The 19,258-nt window shown below is 36.2% G+C and overlaps 2 protein-coding genes across 3 annotated transcripts; both read left to right on the top strand.

The window, feature by feature from the left end:
* The first annotated feature begins 5,179 nt into the window (after nucleotides 1-5,179).
* LOC125251295 (interferon-induced protein 44-like) lies at nucleotides 5,180-10,848 on the top strand. Of its 2 annotated transcripts, none has more exons than XM_048164276.1 (9): nucleotides 5,180-5,451; nucleotides 6,034-6,113; nucleotides 6,342-6,844; nucleotides 6,967-7,021; nucleotides 7,113-7,308; nucleotides 9,664-9,816; nucleotides 9,922-10,087; nucleotides 10,187-10,287; nucleotides 10,364-10,848. In XM_048164276.1, the coding sequence occupies exons 3-9, from the start codon at nucleotides 6,367-6,369 to the stop codon at nucleotides 10,535-10,537; spliced, it is 1,323 nt and encodes a 440-aa protein (XP_048020233.1). In that variant the 5' UTR covers nucleotides 5,180-5,451; nucleotides 6,034-6,113; nucleotides 6,342-6,366; the 3' UTR covers nucleotides 10,538-10,848. The 2 variants fall into 2 exon arrangements, with proteins under 2 accessions (XP_048020233.1, XP_048020235.1); XM_048164278.1 differs by having other exon boundaries at nucleotides 6,280-6,844.
* Nucleotides 10,849-13,410: 2,562 nt separating this feature from the next.
* ube2wa (ubiquitin conjugating enzyme E2 Wa) lies at nucleotides 13,411-17,619 on the top strand. Its single transcript, XM_048163986.1, has 6 exons — nucleotides 13,411-13,560; nucleotides 14,122-14,213; nucleotides 15,011-15,113; nucleotides 15,207-15,362; nucleotides 15,449-15,524; nucleotides 15,653-17,619. The coding sequence occupies exons 1-6, from the start codon at nucleotides 13,546-13,548 to the stop codon at nucleotides 15,664-15,666; spliced, it is 456 nt and encodes a 151-aa protein (XP_048019943.1). The 5' UTR covers nucleotides 13,411-13,545; the 3' UTR covers nucleotides 15,667-17,619.
* Nucleotides 17,620-19,258: the final 1,639 nt, after the last annotated feature.

Raw genomic sequence — 19,258 nt, 5'->3', positions numbered from 1 at the left:
GCATAACCCAGTTTTGGCCAAGCTTTAGCTGTCGGACGGATGGTCTCACATTTGACTCTAGAATACTTTGGTATAAAGAGGAGTTCATGGTCAACGCAATGATTATGAAGTGCCCAGTGACTTGATGACAATGACTTTTGTTACGAGGTGTTTGTGCTGATACGCTCTTTTGGTTTTGACCAAACTTGGCACTGTGCATTATGGCCAAACATCTCCAGTTTGGTGTCATCTGTCCAAAGGACTTTGTTTCAGAAGTCTTGTGGTTTGTTCAGAAGCAACTTTGCAAACCTTAGCTGTGCTGCCATGTTTTTTGTTTGTTTGTTTGTTTTGTTTTTTTTTCTCCTGGAAACCCTTCCAAACATGCCATACTTGACCCATCTTTTTCTAATTGTACTGTCTTGAACTTTATCATTTAACATGTTAACTGAGGCCTGTAGATTCTGAGGTGTAGCTCTTGTGCTGTCTGCAGTTTCTCTGAGCATTGCACGGTCTGACCTTGAGGTGAATTTGCTGGGACCTCCACTCATGGGAAGATTGGAGTCTGTTTTGAGTGTTATCTACTTGTGAATAATCTTCCTCACTGCAAATGATGGACTTCAAATTGTTTTGAAATGGCCTTATAACTATTCCCAGACTGATGGCAGCAACAATTGCTTCTCTAAGATCATTGCTGATGTCTCCTTGGGATTGTGTTAACACACACCTAAATGCTCCAGACACTCAAACGGCCAGAACTTCTGCTTTTATAGAGGTGATCACACTTGCTGTTGATCAGTTAATCAAAGACATTTGATTATCAGTACCTGAATGTTACTTATCCTCTTAACAGTAAGGGTGTCCTAACTTTGTCACCCATGGCTTTTCCATTTTGGCTTTATTTTTGCTAAATAAATAATGACATGGTGTGATATGTCGTGTTGTTCATCTGAGTTTTTATTTTACAAATTTTAAGACTTGCCAAGGACCAGATGATTTTTTAATCTGCCCTGAAAACCATGGAATTCAATTGGGTGTCCTAACTTTTTCACATGACTGTATACCCAAACAGTCTTTTTCCTGTGCTATAATGGATGGAATGTTAAATTAATACAAGGTATGTACTTGACATTCAAAAATAACCCCACTACGGTCAGACCTCAGTCATACAAAGAAAAGGCATCATGCCTCAGACCGAAACACTTCATGTCTCAGGAAAAACAACGTCACATGTCAGGTCTCGTACAATTAGGCATCGGACGAAACAGCCTCAGGCTAAAAGGCATCAGACGAAACGGGCTCGGATAAAAAGACATCAGACAAAACGGCCTCAGACTAAAAGGCATCAGGCAAAATGGACTTGGATAAAAAAGGCATCAGACGAAACGGACTCGGATAACAAGGCATCAGACGAAACGGACTCGGACAAAACGGCCTCAGACTAAATGGCATCAGGCGAAATGGACTTGGATAAAAAAAGGCATCAGACGAAACGGACTCGGACAAAAACGGCCTCAGACTAAAAGGCATCAGGCGAAATGGACTTGGATAAAAAAGGCATCAGGCGAAACGGACTCAGATAAAAAGGCATCAGACGAAACGGACTCGGACAAAAACGGCCTCAGACTAAAAGGCATCAGGCGAAATAGACTTGGATAAAAACGGCATCAGGCGAAATGGACTTGGATAAAAAAGGCATCAGACGAAACGGACTCGGACAAAAACGGCCTCAGACTAAAAGGCATCAGGCGAAATGGACTTGGATAAAAAAGGCATCAGACGAAACGGACTCGGATAACAAGGCATCATTCGAAACAGACTTGGACAAAAGGCCTCAGACTAAAAGGCATCAGGCGAAATGGACTCGGATAAAAAGGCATCAGGCGAAACGGACTCGGATAAAAAGGCATCAAACGAAACAGACTCGGACAAAATGGCTTCAGACTAAAAGGCATCAGGCGAAACGGACTCGGATAAAAAGGCATCAGACGAAACGGACTCGGATAAAAAGGCATCAGGCGAAACGGACTCGGATAAAAAGGCATCAGACGAAACGGACTCGGACAAAAACGGCCTCAGACTAAAAGGCATCAGGCGAAATGGACTTGGATAAAAAAGGCATCAGGCGAAACGGACTCAGATAAAAAGGCATCAGACGAAACGGACTCGGACAAAAACGGCCTCAGACTAAAAGGCATCAGGCGAAATAGACTTGGATAAAAACGGCATCAGGCGAAATGGACTTGGATAAAAAAGGCATCAGACGAAACGGACTCGGACAAAAACGGCCTCAGACTAAAAGGCATCAGGCGAAATGGACTTGGATAAAAAAGGCATCAGACGAAACGGACTCGGATAACAAGGCATCATTCGAAACAGACTTGGACAAAAGGCCTCAGACTAAAAGGCATCAGGCGAAATGGACTCGGATAAAAAGGCATCAGGCGAAACGGACTCGGATAAAAAGGCATCAAACGAAACAGACTCGGACAAAATGGCTTCAGACTAAAAGGCATCAGGCGAAACGGACTCGGATAAAAAGGCATCAGACGAAACGGACTCGGATAAAAAGGCATCAGGCGAAACGGACTCGGATAAAAAGGCATCAGACGAAACGGACTTGAACAAAAGGCCTCAGACTAAAAGGCATCAGGCGAAATGGACTTGGATAAAAAGGCATCAGACGAAACGGACTCGGACAAAAACGGCCTCAGACTGAAAGGCATCAGACGAAACGGACTCGGATAAAAAGGCATCATTCGAAACAGACTTGGACAAAAAGCCTCAGACTAAAAGGCATCAGACAAAATGGACTCGGATAAAAAGGCATCAGACGAAACGGACTCGGATAAAAAGGCATCAGGCGAAACGGACTCGGATAAAAAGGCATCAGACGAAACGGACTTGAACAAAAGGCCTCAGACTAAAAGGCATCAGGCGAAACAGACTCGGATAAAAAGGCATCAGACGAGATGGACTTGGACAAAACGGCCTCAGACTAAAAGGCATCAGACGAAACGGACTTGGATAAAAAGGCATCTGTCGAAACGGACACAGATAAAAAGGCATCAGATGAAACGGACTCGGATAAAAAGGCATCAGGCGAAACGGACTCGGATAAAAAGGCATCAGACGAGATGGACTTGGACAAAACAGCCTCAGACTAAAAGGCATCAGACGAAACGGACTCGGATAAAAAGGCATCATTCGAAACAGACTTGGACAAAAAGCCTCAGACTAAAAGGCATCAGACAAAATGGACTCGGATAAAAAGGCATCAGACGAAACGGACTCGGATAAAAAGGCATCAGGCGAAACGGACTCGGATAAAAAGGCATCAGACGAAACGGACTTGAACAAAAGGCCTCAGACTAAAAGGCATCAGGCGAAACAGACTCGGATAAAAAGGCATCAGACGAGATGGACTTGGACAAAACGGCCTCAGACTAAAAGGCATCAGACGAAACGGACTTGGATAAAAAGGCATCTGTCGAAACGGACACAGATAAAAAGGCATCAGATGAAACGGACTCGGATAAAAAGGCATCAGACGAAACGGACTCAGACAAAACGGCCTCAGACTAAAAGGCATCAGACAAAACGGACTTGGATAAAAAGGCATCAGTCGAAACGGACTCAGACAAAACGGCCTCAGACTAAAAGGCATCAGACGAAACGGACTCGGATAAAAAGGCATCATTCGAAACGGACACGGATAAAAAGGCATCAGATGAAACAGACTCGGACAAAACAGCCTCAGACTAAAAGACATCAGGCGAAACGGACTCAGATAAAAAGGCATCAGATGAAACGGACTCAGATAAAACAGCCTCAGACTAAAAGGCATCAGACGAAACCGACTGGAAGCGAATTGAAAGTTAAAAAAAAAATTGTTTGGTTTATTTTTTTTCTTCCGTCGAGCCATAGGCACACACGCAAACCATAGCAACTCATTATGGCAACGAACTCAGACTGATGGATTTGTAAAAATTAATTTCTCTAGCTAAATTTCTGACAATTTCATGTGTCGCACTTTATTAGTGTCTGTGGTGTTACATTGGTAACTTGCAGAGTTTATATATTTTAATCAAAATTTTTATACATACTTATTAATATTTAAAAAATGTCCCCTGATCTTGAAGTCATCATGATGGCAGCTTGCATTTTAGAAAAGTCTGGATTTAGGCTAACTCATGATGAATTTCATTATTTTGCTCAATAAACTTTTAATTGTTAAACCTTTATGCAATATGAAGTCTGTGGTGTTATATTACTTCTGTGGTGTTACTTCAAAATTTATATGAAATTTCTTTCCTTCAAAGCCATTTAATCTTATAATTTTATAAATTAATGTTTTAGACTGTAAAGTGGTTTTAATCTTTTAAAATAAAGACTATAAAGGTAGCACAGACCATTTTTTCCTGCCTTTTTTATGTATATCCAAAAAAAAAGAAAAAAAGAAACTATTCTACTTTGGCAAAAATAGGAGCCAAGATGAACAATTAAACATTTCTTTTAAAAAATTACATTTAAATGATCAATGAAGCAGTCCTTAAAGTAATTTATTTATTTATTAATTATTATCTAAAGTATATCCCTGCTCATTTTAGAACAAACCAAAGTTTTACTTCAAATATTGGTAACACCATAGACATAAGTGGTTGTTTCACCAATGTTTGAGTAAAATTATTTAAAAATCAAAATGTTATTAAGCTATTAATAAGTTTAATAAGTTATTAATAAGATATTTAATAAGTTATTAATAAGTTATTAGGAAAACGATCGAGCTCAGCCATCCTGAAGGACATCTCAATTCTCTAATTGCACCGCGAGGAGGCGAGGAACGAGGAGTGAGGAGGCTTCCTGAGGAGTTATGAGCGAGGATACACAGGTGCATCCTTTGCAGAAGTCTTTCTCATCGAGAAACGTGACGCACGCATAAATTCCCCTCCCCCTTTATATCTCTCACAATAATTTAAATTTAAATAAACTTTATACCTCATATATTTCAACGGGGCATCTTGCTTTATTAATATTTATTATAATTTTTTTAAATAACCAAACTTTAATAACATATGGATGGATCCCTGGAGTGCAGCTGTTGACGCTTTGAAGTGACGCTAAAGGGAGCGAGGATATATCATTTCACTTGATTCAATTCCTCCGTCCTCGCATCTTTTCCTTGCGTCCTTCCCTCGCATGCTGAAGGGGTGGAGCTAAGACGCGAGGAAAGGAAGCAAGGAAAGGAAACGAGGATAAGAACAAATACGAATTGAGAAGCACCCATTGTGTGGGTTTAGTGTGCATTAAGGGCACTGCACATGGGCATTTTTAAGACACTGGACAGTCTTGCGCACTTACTTACTGTCGCGTGCACGCGCTCTCAAGTGGCCAAGACCACAAGTGTGATTTAGACAGGGCTTCAGGAAGTAGCCTACATTTAAATGATAATTGCTCAACGAAACCTTGGAAAAGGTAAGCATCATGGCAGATATTATTATAATTATATTATTATTAATATAGGCTATGTAATTATTCTACATTTTGAAAGTACATTTTGAAAATGTACACTATTTTATCGTAATCGTAAACAGCGTTTCTCTGATCTGAAACTAGTATTTAACTTTTAACTAAGTATAATTGAATCACTGTGATAAAACGGAATAAATCTTTATTATCATTATTACAGTAGTTTCAGTTTCGATTCTGCTGCCGAGTTTCGATTCCCCGACAGATTACTATTACACCCTCTTGAGTTTGCTACCTGATTGATGATTGGCTAATATAGCCCCTATAGCTAATCCTAAACCTTTCCACTGGGCACTGAGGGAGGAGATAATGTGGCGAGCAGCAGACCTCTAGTCTAGGCGTAAATAACATCCCAGTGGAATTAGCCTAGGTCTGTTTCATAATAAAAAAGCTGCATAAATTTAAAAAAAAAAAAAGGGAACACTACACGGGCAGATACTCTGACATTAGTTAACCCATTATAAACTAACAATGAATATTCCTTTACAGCGTTATTAATAATGTTTCATGTTCATTTATGAACTTTAGTGGCGATTCCATGACTTTTTTAAAAAAAGGAGAAGGCAAAAGGTTCAGAGAGAGGACCAAATTCATCAAGTTAATATCAGGTATGTTCCTGAAACTTGGAAATATAATGTTTTTGACGTTTTTGAAAGAAGTCTGTTTTGCTCACCAAGGCTGTAAAAACGAATATTTATATTGTGAAAAATTATTACCCTTTGAAATAACTGTTTTGTAATATTTATTCCTGTAATGGCAAAACTGAATTTTCAGCATCATTACTCCAGTCTTCAGTGCCACATAATCCTTCAGATATCATGTGTTATGCCTTAAAGATGTAAAAAAAGAATTGGGGAAGACATGGCTCCTATCGCTTCTGATTTACCAGAGGAGAAGAGAAAGCAACTCTTTGCCTTGCTGGGGAATGTGGAACTGACTCTTCTCTACAAAGCTTCAGTCCATGGATATAATGCTTCTGCCTTCCACCAGCGATGTGATAATCAGGGCCCCACTTTACTTGTAGCCTACAACAGTTTAGGCTCCATCTTTGGTGGATACACTAGTGTAGATTATGCTCAAAGTGGCCAGCAAATTACAGATAATGAAGCTTTTCTGTTTAGTTTTCGAGATGGAACCCCTGTTCGCATTCAGGTTAACAGCAATAATGCACGTCTTGATGACACTGGAGGACCTAACTTTGACCGATTGTACTTTTGCTACAACAACCAACCAGTTGTACATTACATGTCACTGAAATGGGCTGTGCCAATCAATACCGAACAGTTGTATGGGAATAACACTGAGCTGACTGAATGTGAAGTGTACAAAGTCAACCAGAGTAAGTCAATCATATGTATCATATTGAGTCCAGTCTCTGAAATTTCACTTATTCAACTTATTCTGTTTGTTAACTTTACTCCAACATAAGTTCTATAATAATCTTTGTTAAAAATTTTCCAGGCCTTCAGGTCAGTTTCTTAGAGAAGCCATGGAGGAATATTCTTTGGACAGCCAAGTATGTTTCCACTCCATGTTTCCAGTGTTATTTCATTGTTGCTGATTTCATACAGCAATATTCAATAATAAAGTTGTGATCTATGTTGTAGACAAAGAGAAGAGCTCATGGAATTGATCAGGAATCATAAACCCATTATGGCGTCTGTGAGTCGGGTCAGAATCCTAATGATTGGCCCTATAGGTGCTGGAAAATCCAGTTTCTTCAACTCCATCAACTCCATCTTCATGGGTCATGTGACCAACAAAGCAATGTCAGGATCTGCAGGCAGTAGTGTCACCACAAAGGTACAGATTCAACAGGATTCATAGTGTTTCCTACAGAAGTCTCCCCTTACACATATATATATATATATATATATATATATATATATATATATATATATATATATATATTTCCCTATATATGAATGATCAGTATATTCAATTATTTAATGGTATATTTGAAAATACACAGAATAATATAGTGTGTTAATATATTACATTATATTGAACAATACATAAGTAATTGACGTTTTTCAAATAATATTTGTTAATATATTTACTAATATATCATAATGTATGTAATTTTATATAATACACTTTATAATATATAGACGTGTTTAGATATGGTCCTGTATGCATAATATATTGCAGATATATTTACTCATGCAGTATAAACACACATAAATAAATATATAATGTAATATATTTATAATTATTTACATTATAAATGTTTCATATTTTTTTAAGCTAATTAGCAAAACCTTTTAAACTTCATAATAATAGAACATTGAACACTAACAGATCTCCTCCTATATTAATATTGAGCAAAACACATGAAATAACACTTCATTTTTACGTTTACTCTCCTTTAACAGTCAGAAGCATAGCATGCTGGGAACTAGAAATCTGCTGTCACGGAAAACTCATTCCATGATTGTGTATATAATTGTGAACATACATTCACATATATGTACACTAGTGATGGGAAGTTCGGATCATTTTACCGACTCGGACTTTTGAGTCTCGTTCAGCAAAATGAACTAATCTTTTTTCGAGTCATTTCGTTCATTTCGTTCATTTTAGCAAAATGTAATTAAAATGTTACGTGTTACTTCCCCGACACATCTACTACTTACGCAAACGTTGATCACACTGCAAACAATACAAAACTACAATGCTATAAGATACAGAAAAGATTAATTCATTCTTTACCTGGGTCTTCAGTTTATGATAAGCTCACCTCACCTCTTGTCTGACAAGTCTTAGGGTTTAAGTCATTCCTTAATCACGTGACAGGTAGCCCCATATGCTAAACCAATGCAGTCTGAGCTGGAAAGAGAATTGATTAGTTCATCTTTCGGATCGAGTTTGAGTCGTTCCTTAATCACGTGACAGACCCATACGCTAAACCAATGCAGTATGAGCCGGAAAAAGAATTGATTAGTTAATTTCATGAGTCTTTCGGGTTTTTGAGTCGTTCCTTAATCACGTGACAGACCCATACGCTATTTCTGACATTTCTGTCACTATGTTTTTGTTACTGTTTCTTGAGGATCTGTGGTGTGTTATTATTTTATAAATAAATAAAACCCTGTTATTGTTACGTGTAGATGGTGCAGAGACGAGGCAGATACGGATTTCCACAATATAATAAGTACTTTAATTAACACAGGGCAGGAACACCAAACTAACACTTAACACAACAGAGAACGGACGAGGAGTGAAGGGAGTGAGTGCAATATATGGGGAGTGCTGACAATAGAGTCCAGGTGCAGGTGATGAGTGCTGATGAGGAGCTGACGAGGGAAGTGAGTGCAGGTGTGGAAACAGGAGGATACTGGGAAATGGAGTCCAGGGGAACAAGGGATCTGTAACAGTTATAAATAAAATATTGATTAATTTGACTGTCTATCTGTAAATAAACACTAGGCTATATAATAATATAATAATCCAAGCCTACAATACAAAGTATTTATAGCCTAGTTTGTTCATTTTTACTCCGATTTTGAGTTTGCTGGTATAATAATTGCTTTTCCTAGGCAGACTTGACATGTTGGTCTAATATATGTATAAGAAGATTGCTCAAAAAGGACATAATGACATAAATTAAATGACATTGGTTTAGCGTATGGGTCTGTCACGTGATTAAGGAACGACTCAAAAACCCGAAAGACTCATGAGATGAACTAATCAATTCTCTTTCCGGCTCAGACTGCATTGACTGAAACAGGTGAACTACTACTCGCAGTACAGAACCTATAGAATATTGCGCATGTGCGACTGAACGAATCACCCCCCGAGACGACTCGTTCTTCCCGAGTCACATTAAAGATTCGTTCAAAATGAACGAATCGTTCAAGAACGACACATCACTAATATACGCAATAAAGGATAAAACTTTATTAATATTACATGTAATGCTATTTTTGTCTATATTTCTAAATATTTTTATATACATCAATATATAGCCATACATGGTCAATGCATGTATTGCCCATAATATAAGCCCATATATGGAAAAGTACTATATAATATATTGCATTATATTTTACAGTATATTCCCATATATTTTTGTTCCATAAGGGTCTCTTCTCTCTTTCAACAAGAGGAACGTCTCTTGATGTCAGATCTTGATGTGTTTCTCTTCTTGGTTGATAGTTTCGCACATACCCAGTGAAAGATGGTCGTGAGAGAAAGCCATTGCCGTTTGTGTTGTGTGACACCATGGGACTTGAGGAGCAATCAGGTGCAGGGCTGGATATTGAGGACATCAGCAGCATTGTTCAAGGTCACATACCAGACCGCTATAAAGTAAGTGCATAAAGACAGTTCGCTCATCTCCAGATTGAACTCGTTGAAGAAAGATTTGAAGATTCAGATTAAAGTTGTGCTTTCTGTTAAATTATCTTGATTCAGTTCAACCCCAAAGCTCCATTTCAACCGGATAAGGCCTCCAAACCTGCATCTTTACAAGAGAAGATCCACTGTGCGGTGTACGTAATAGACGCCACAAAAATCTCCCTCATGTCCGACAAACTAGAGGAAAAACTCAGTTCTGTACGTAGTCAATTGAACTCAATGGGTAAGTCAACTAACAACATTTTTAGACCTCTTTGCATAACTCTTGACTCATGCCCTGGCCGTTCCATGACCAACTAAAAATGTATTCAAACTATTTCAGAGATTCCTCAGATGGTCGTGATGACAAAAGTAGATGAAACATGTCCTCATGTACAGAATGACCTTGAAAATATTTATGCAAGTTCCTATATCAAGATGAAGGTGAGACATGGTCACATGATCACATGAACTGTTCCCACAGGGCTCAGAGTGACTGAGATGTTGTTTGTCTCTGCAGGTGCAGGAGGTGAGCTCTCGGTTGGGTGTTCCGGTGTCTTGTGTGTTACCGGTGAAGAACTACAGCCAGGAGCTGGAGCTGGAGCTTAAATGTGATATTCTGCTTCTCTCCGCTATAAAGCAGATGCTTCGTTCTGCAGACGACTATCTGGATGATGTTGTTGATTCCATTTAGGCCACACAAAGTGCTGCATTCATACCTCCTGATCAGAGCAAGGATTCATCTTAAGTCAGAAGATTATTCTCTTCTGTTTGTTCATTCTAGATCTTTCATAATTATACATAATATTCAAGAACATTTTGGCAAATGCAAACAAAGTTCATATATCAATTAAGCTGCACATTACATTAAAATCAATGTTGCTTTTGTAGGTGCAATATTGTTGTGTCACGACCAGGTTTGTAGAATAATACTAGAATGATGTGTTAGGACTACAATTCAAGATGCTAAAATCTGTATAAGCCTAATAAAAAAGTGCTTCTTTTGCTCGGTTTTTGATTCTGTGCTTTAAGCTTGAAGATTTCTTTCTGTGGACTGTGCAATATTAAACAATTAATTATACACATAGGGCCTAAACTAAACAATTACTTTTATTCATATATAGAAAATATACTTATTTAATAAAGGCCCTGACAGAGTTTTTTTCACCTGAACAGACCAATATTATCTGTTTTCTGGTTATTTAAATCAGAGAAAGTGGCATAAGTTCATACAAACATAAGGCTGGTTGGAATTTAAAGCGGGATTTAAATGTATCTTCAACTCTGTCATAGCAAACAGTAAGTGTCTCTTCATTATTTGCTTCAACCTAATAAATAAAGATACTACTTTAAGGCAGGTTATGTTCAACCACTGTGGTCTCTCTACTGCATACATTTGTGTGGAGACTGTGTATGTGTGTGTTGGCCTTAGCAGGATCACTGTAGTGTAACGTAGAACATGCAGGTGAAAGAATAAAAAAAAAAAGGCTTACAACTTTGAATTATATTTTCTCTTGATCTGCTGCCAGTAACATTGAGTTGTTGCAAGGGTTTGGTTGTTAGGTGCAGACGTCACTCTTTTATGTGCTTGCACTTGTGGATTTCATAGCTTTAAGATCAAAGTTGACATAGAAAGTTAATGAGCTGCTTCATGGTATCAGCATAGCCTGGTTGCATTGATTTGGTTTTGTCAAATCAAAACTAATTCTGTAACCCTGCATTTGTTCAACTACCTTCATGGTACAGGTCCCTAAGCAGTTTGCAGTACAATTAGTCTTCTGTCCTTTCAGTCATCAAGTCTGTTACATTGCTAAACCAGCATATAAACTGTCACAAAACTAGCCATAAAATTAATTCTATCTGTTATGTTAAGTGTTCTCACTAACAATCTGGATATAAACTAGAACCATGTGTGTGGTTCTAGAAAAAAACAAAAATAATGAGCTGCTTCTTATTTTTATGTTTATTATGTTTACTTTAATGTTATGAAGTGCTTTACAGATAAATTGCTTTAATAACAATTTTCAGGGTGGCCTCTAGTACAGTAGAATACTACTTCAGGAAAGCCAAATCAAGTTCTTATACCTGACCTGAGAACAAGCCCTCTTTTTAATCCTGAAAGTCTTTGTATTTAAATTAGGGCTGGGAAGTGATTACAATTTTTAATCTAATTAATTACTTATTAATTGCACATTTATCATACATCAAATTTGGCTGAGAAATTACCCCAAAAGATCATTTGAAATCATTATTGTGTAAAGAATCAAATAGAAAAGTAGATTCAGAAAGAAATATTTTATTTGATTCAACATAGAATTTATTACACAAACTTTTGGACCATGAGGTTGAGTAAATGATGACTGAATTTTATTTTTTGTCTAAATTTTTTTTTTTTTTTTTTTTTTTTTTTTTTCAATATGGAAATATGAAGGTCAACATAAGGTCGGCTGATGTTTTATGAATCATTTTCTTAGAGAAGTTAATTTTACTGAAGGCTACCAAGAAAGCTATAGGTTACTAAGTTTATTAAATTAATTCACAATATGTACATTTATTATTAATGTGGGGGGCAACGCATCACACAGACACAATAGTGCTGTATGACAGATTTATCACTTTTATTTTGTTTTTCATTTTTTATTCAAAATATCCACAAACTTGAAAAAATGCTATAGCAATTTATAATAAATGTTTTTGAACCATACTCAAATTCATTTGTGGTGGTTATTCAATAATTGTTCTGGTAATATAACAACTATAGTGATATAATCAAATTACTTTACCCAATACTGTACTAAGTTTTATACAACTATAGGGTATATTATTATAATACACTACAGTTTACTGTAGTAAAAACTAATGTATAGGCCTACTTCAGTATTTATTAGGCTACAGTTCATCAGTTCATAGTTAATATGCTGTAGCATTCATTAACAAAGTGTTGTAAATACTACAATATAGCTATACTACAATTTACTATAGTATGGTTCAAAAACACTAGGCCTATAGTATTTACTACAAATTACTATAGTATTTTTTCATGTGGCCTATCATGAACTAGGCTATATAGGCGCTGAGCAGCCATGGAAAAATGAGATATTCTCCATTCATTTTAACCAATAAAAAACGACTGCCGCTTTCAGACGCGACGTTATTTTTATAGTTCACTTGAGGGAGTCACTATATGGCATTTTTTAACGACGCATGTCGAGTTCAATGCAAGTAACGCGATAGCTCATCAATGTAATGTGCGTATCTCTCCATGCATTTCTGTATTTAAATTTACATTTTTCATACCATATGTGCAACTTTTGTCGCAAAATGATAATTCAAATGAAATAATATAATTTTCATTTGCTATTTCCTACACTGCTTTTAACATATAATTTAATCATAGGCTACATTTTAACGCTTTATAAGTTGCAAAATTAAAATTTCTTTTTTTTTCCTGTCTCCCAGTTGAAATGACGCATAATTTGCACATCATGTTACAATACAATTGTTTTGTAGTTTCTCATGAAAAATAGTATTTTACACTATTTTATCTTATAAAACAGGATTTTAACATGTTCACCTGTAGTGCCTTCCCCTACACATTGTTTCAAACTGTGAATATTGTTGCATTGCGGTTCCGTGAAAAAAACAAAAAAGATCTGATCAGACGTCATTCGGCCAATCGCCTCTCTACAGGGGTTTTCCATCATGGCGTCTATGCAGGTGAGTATCTTCCTACATACACAACCAACTATTTTCAAATAACAATGTAAACCGTTTTTTTTACACACATAGCAGTGACACGTACCGGGTTTCGTCCTGTATCCCTGCCTGTGGTGATCTGAACACAGGACAGTCAGCTGTTTCATTCGTACGCACATTTGTTTACTTTGTAAGCTAACGTTCAGTCAGTCTGACAGCCCAACAAACTCTGTGCCGTCACATCACAGTTGTGGCGGTAGGAGACGATAGTTATAAACGGGATGTGAAACGAGAATTATTATGTAGCAGAGTTCTTCCGGAGCTGTAAACAATCGTAATGATGCTTAATCGCTAGTTTCTATAGCATTGCGAATCGTTTGTTTGACTAGCTCGGTGTTAGCAGTCTGCTTGCTAGTTGTATTTTCCAGTACTTTTCAGACATTTGGATTTAATAAAGATGAATGGTTTAAAATCACACACTGTGCGTTAAAATGATGAATTAGTAAATTTAAAATGATGTAAAGGGGCTGTCCTGTATTTACTTTCAGTTGTGCCTTAACTCAAGTTATTTTCACTTCCTAGAAGCGATTACAAAAGGAGTTGATGGCATTGCAAAGTGATCCACCTCCTGGAATGACACTAAATGAGAGAAGTGTCCAGAACACAATCACTGAGTAAGTTGTAAGATGTGCAAATAAGCAAGACTAAGCAGTCAGTTGGATTATATGTTTGACAGTTTGCAACCTTTCCTTGAAGTAGACATGAAAAATCATCTATTTTATAAATACATGTTATAGATCTTATTGTAAACAATTCATCTGTGCATGTTTCTTTATCCTTTTTTAAGTTTGACCTTGTAATGTTTCACAAAATTGTCGTAACTGGATCTTCCGGTGAAAACAAAAGACTTAATGTCAGATTCTCCGATCATTTAGTCCACTTAAACCATACCTCTGCAAGCTCACATTTATCTTCTCCCACTTTTGAAAAACAAATGAAAATATTTTTAATGAAACCCGAGAGATTTCTGTCCCTCCATTGAAAGTCCTTGTAACCAAATATTTTTCATAAAGAGATCATTTTCTTTGATTTTAAACTTTGACCGACATGCATAAAATAGAGCACTTTAAACACGATAAACAGACTTTTAAACATGCTTGCGTGAGCAAACCTTATTTATTGTTGCATGTGTTTTTTTTTTTTTTGTTTGTTTGTTTTATATGAACTTTTTGAATCATCAAAGTTTTTGTGGAAAGTACTCTAAATGGAGGGACAGAAATTGCTCAGGTTTCATTAAAATATCTTCATTTGTGTTTTATGAGTTTGAAACGAGGACATGAGGGTGAGTAAATGATGCCAATTTTCATGTCTATGTGCCTTTAAACCAGTTCATTTCTGTATTGAATGGGTTCATTTATATTTATTTGAATCAAAGCAATGAATCAATGGTTGTATTTTTGTGTTTGTCCAGGTGGTTAATAGATATGGAAGGTGCTCCAGGTACTCTTTATGAAGGGGAGAAGTTTCAACTCCTGTTCAAATTCAGTGGTCGATATCCTTTTGATTCACCTCAGGTAAATTATGAATCTTCTTAAATATGTTGTTTTGTTTTGTTTTTTTTGGTATCAAAGCTGAATGCTTGTTGCTAATAAATATTGTTTCTATAGGTAATGTTCACTGGAGAGAATATACCCATCCATCCGCACGTCTATAGCAACGGTCACATCTGTTTATCTATTTTAACGGAAGACTGGTCACCAGCTCTCTCTGTGCAGTCTGTTTGTTTAAGCATTATCAGCATGCTGTCAAGCTGCAAAGAAAAGGTAAACTTAAACTTTTAGTTTACCAAATCGGAAAAGGTAAATGAAATTCATTATGGTTGTCTAATGAGCTGTTGCTGTTGTTTCAGAGACGTCCTCCAGATAACTCATTTTATGTAAAGACATGTAATAAGAATCCAAAGAAAACTAAGTGGTGGTATCATGGTGAGTGTATCCAATTATCTCCTCTATAACTTCTTTTCATGTGAGTTTGTATTGAAGCAGATAAGATCAATTTTCTTTGCTCTCTCTGTATAGTTATTTCATGCCTCCTTCTTTTGTTTGTGTTACAGATGATACATGCTAGTATAAACACCATTTTGATACATAAACAGACTTTTACAAGTGCATCAAGTACTTTATGATACAGTCTTTGAGTTAAGACTGAACCAGCAGACCCTGGGATGGTGATTTATGTATGGGTTAGGCGTACACTTCTGCTGACTGCAAGAAGTGCATAAAACTGCAGGAATGTAACCCACCCGGCAAGTATATTTTGATGGAAGCAAGATGTGGGCATTTTTCTTTTTTAAATCGGTTATTTCATTTACGGTGTATTGTTTTCTTTCATAAACTTCTAAGGGTTTTCACCGTTTGTGCAATAATATCTTCAATGTGGGTTTGGAATTAAAGGGATCATGACATGAGAAATCAAATTTGCTTTGATCTTTTGACATATGAGGTCTTTCTACCATTAAAACATCCTGCAAGTTTCATATCTTAAAACGTACTCCTCATTATAAACAAAGCATTGACACAATCAAGCTCCAAAATTGGCTTGTTCTGATATTGGGTGACGTGTGATGTCACAGGCAAAACATTTGCATATGACTGCCTCCAGAACAAGACATCAACTAATAGTTATACGTCATTGCACCATAGGCCCCGCCCACTGGCATTCATTGGCTTAATGGCTGACATTTGCTTACACTGACTGGATGCAGCGTTGTTGCATCAAAAGCAAATAGATCCCATTTTAATGACTGATGCTGTCTATACTGGATACAGTATACAGATGTGCGTTCAGTTTCTGACATACTCCACGTGCTTGACAGGACAAATGGAAGATCTCTGTATAGACTTCACAAGGATCCCAGCGTCGGAAACAAGTGAATGGTTTATTTTAATAACGTCCTGGATCATGTCTGAGGATTATGTTTGTTCAGAGCATTTTGTTTTGTCAGCAAAGCACGGTGTAATGGAGAGTTTGCAAAGAAACTTGTTGAAAGATGAAGCAGCCAACTTTATTAGATCTGAAAGTAGCTGCATCACAAAACGCAAGTAAATTATTTCACAATGCTTTGTCTTTAAGTGTCGATTTTATATGAATGTTTTCAACACTTACTCGCATGCAATAGCCAATGGGCATTGATACTGTTTCTTATGCAATGACGTAAGCCAATCATAATAGTGGCTGTTTACTGACACGCCCTAAAAATGGAGCTGCCTCTTAAAAACGGAGGGTCAGATTGAAAGTTGAAAATAATAATTTTTCCATATATTGTGCAGAAACACTTTATTAACATTATAAGTGAACCTCAAGAAACATATTAAATAAAAATAAAAATAAAAAATCTATGTCATGACCCCTTTAAAAGAAAACTATTGTAATGTAATGGATCAATAATCAAAAGCAGAGACAGATGTTTATCTTTTCCTTGCTTGGTTATGCACTGTGAAATTCAAACAGGGCACATTTGTTCATGAATATTTTATCTATATACTTAAAAAACATAGTTTCTTTTAAAACAAAACTATAGGTGTCCTGCACCTTTGGTCCTTTTCCCTAATAAGCCATTTAGGTTGAATTTTGTAGCTGAGTTTGCTGTATAGTACTATTCTGATAAATGTCATATTTACAGATATGTACAGATTAGATGCAGGGTGTTGATTATATTATATGATCTTAAGGGTAATTTGGAATTACACAAAGAAATGCTTTATGGGTTAAGGTTTAAGCACTGGCTTTATAGATAGACCCACATTTTGTGTAGTTAAAATGAGAGATAACTTTTTAGGCATAATCACTTTATCTTTTATGTAAAGCTCTAGTTATATTAAAATGGTCTGTTTGATTTATTGGTTGTATCCTGCTGTGCTGGGTAAGATTCTTTTAAATAGTTAGCTTTAGAAAACGTAAAGTTTGTCTTCATTGTTTTGTTAAAACTTTATTTAACTTTATTTAAAACAAATGTTCTTATTAAAGTAATATATTTTGAAATCCTGTCATGTATTTTAATTAGACTACTTTATAAATGTATATTGTTTGAATAATGAAGTTATTTTCAAAATTGTCAACAGACTGTTTGGTATAAGACAAGTATGTAAATAACACACTTGAGTATTTACGGTAGCTTGTGATTGAATGCTGATCTGTCCACTAGAGGGAAGTATAGTAATGTCATGTGAGCAGATACATTACATTCACGTTCATATTTGTTCAGCAAAGAGGTGAACTACTCATTTACACTACCGTTCAAAAGTTTGGGCTCAGTAAGTTTTTTTTTTTTTTTTTTTTTTTTTTTTTTTTTTAATTCAAAGCTACATTTATTTGATGAAAAATGATTAAAGTTTAAAACAAAAGTTTTCTATTTTAATACCTTTTTAAAAAGTAATTTATTCCTGTAATGTCAAAGCTGAATTTTCAGCATCATTACTCCAGTCTTCAGTGTCACATGATCCTTCAGAAATCATTCTAATATGCTGATTTGGTGCTCAAGAGTTGTACTGCTTAATGTTCATGATTTTCTGACTATAAAAGAGTTCAAAAGAGCAGCATATTTTTATTTATTTTGTAGAAATGTCAGTCTTCACTAACATAAATGGATTCCTGTTGAATAAAAGAATTAATTTCTTTCAAAAAAACAAACAAAAAAAAACTTACTACTTTGGATCCCATGCGTTCTGAAAAACCTGGAAAATTGAATACTTTTCCAGTCCTGGAAAACACTGGCCCAAAACACTTAAAGGTAAGGAAGGCGATTTTTTTCTTAAAAACCTTTTTTTATTCTGGTTGACACTCTCTTCACATCCTGATAGCAATTAATAATCGAAGTGGCATAAATATATATATATTTATATATATATATGTTATATATGTATTTTTTTTTTTTAATTACGTAATACCTTATGTGGAAGTCTCAGGACTAAAAAATGTTCCTCCAATCATCGCATTCAATCTGACAGAATGTCCTGTCTTGCTCAAAATGCTGGAGTTTTGTTTTGTTTTGTTTTTAACGCAAGCTCACTGACTGAGTTCTGCATATTTGTGAATCCTTACCAACAAAATGTAAATACAAGATTAAATACACATTAAGCAATTCAAAGATGGCATTCTAAGCGTTTGTCATGTGTGTTTAGGCTACTGAAGTCTGTCAATTGTCATTAGAGCGCCACCCTCAGGCTGAATAACGCAAAGACTGTTATATTATCTGTGCGTATACATAATATAGATTTTAATAGCTTGATGCTCTTTCGGTGCATAGGACAGACCTACCCGCAATCGCTCTCCATGGTTCTGACCAAAGAAGAGCGTTTTGGAATCTCCATTACGCATGAAACGCATCATACCTGGGCTGCGTTTCCCGATAACATTGTCTCTTAGCGCGCTACGAAGACTCTTAAGGTATAACTTAACTAAAGGTATACTACCACTAAAGGTATATCATTGCTAGGCGTCTTCAGGGCTATCATCCACTCGCGAGGCATAGGCGCTGAAAGGCAGAGGCGCTGGCGCCCTCCTAGCAACGGCGCTGTTTTGGTAAAACATGATTTTGACGACTTCATTAAGTTTTGTTTTATATAAAACTCTTTTTAAAAGATATTCGTTTTGTATAAATTGTATCTTAATTTTGATCAATGTTTTATCAATCAATTGCCCGTATTTAATAAATAAGAAG

This window comes from Megalobrama amblycephala, linkage group LG17 (genome assembly GCF_018812025.1).
Source record: "Megalobrama amblycephala isolate DHTTF-2021 linkage group LG17, ASM1881202v1, whole genome shotgun sequence".
Taxonomy (NCBI): domain Eukaryota; kingdom Metazoa; phylum Chordata; class Actinopteri; order Cypriniformes; family Xenocyprididae; genus Megalobrama; species Megalobrama amblycephala.
Note: the sequence above shows the minus strand (reverse complement) of the source record. Positions and strands in the feature narration are given on the sequence as shown.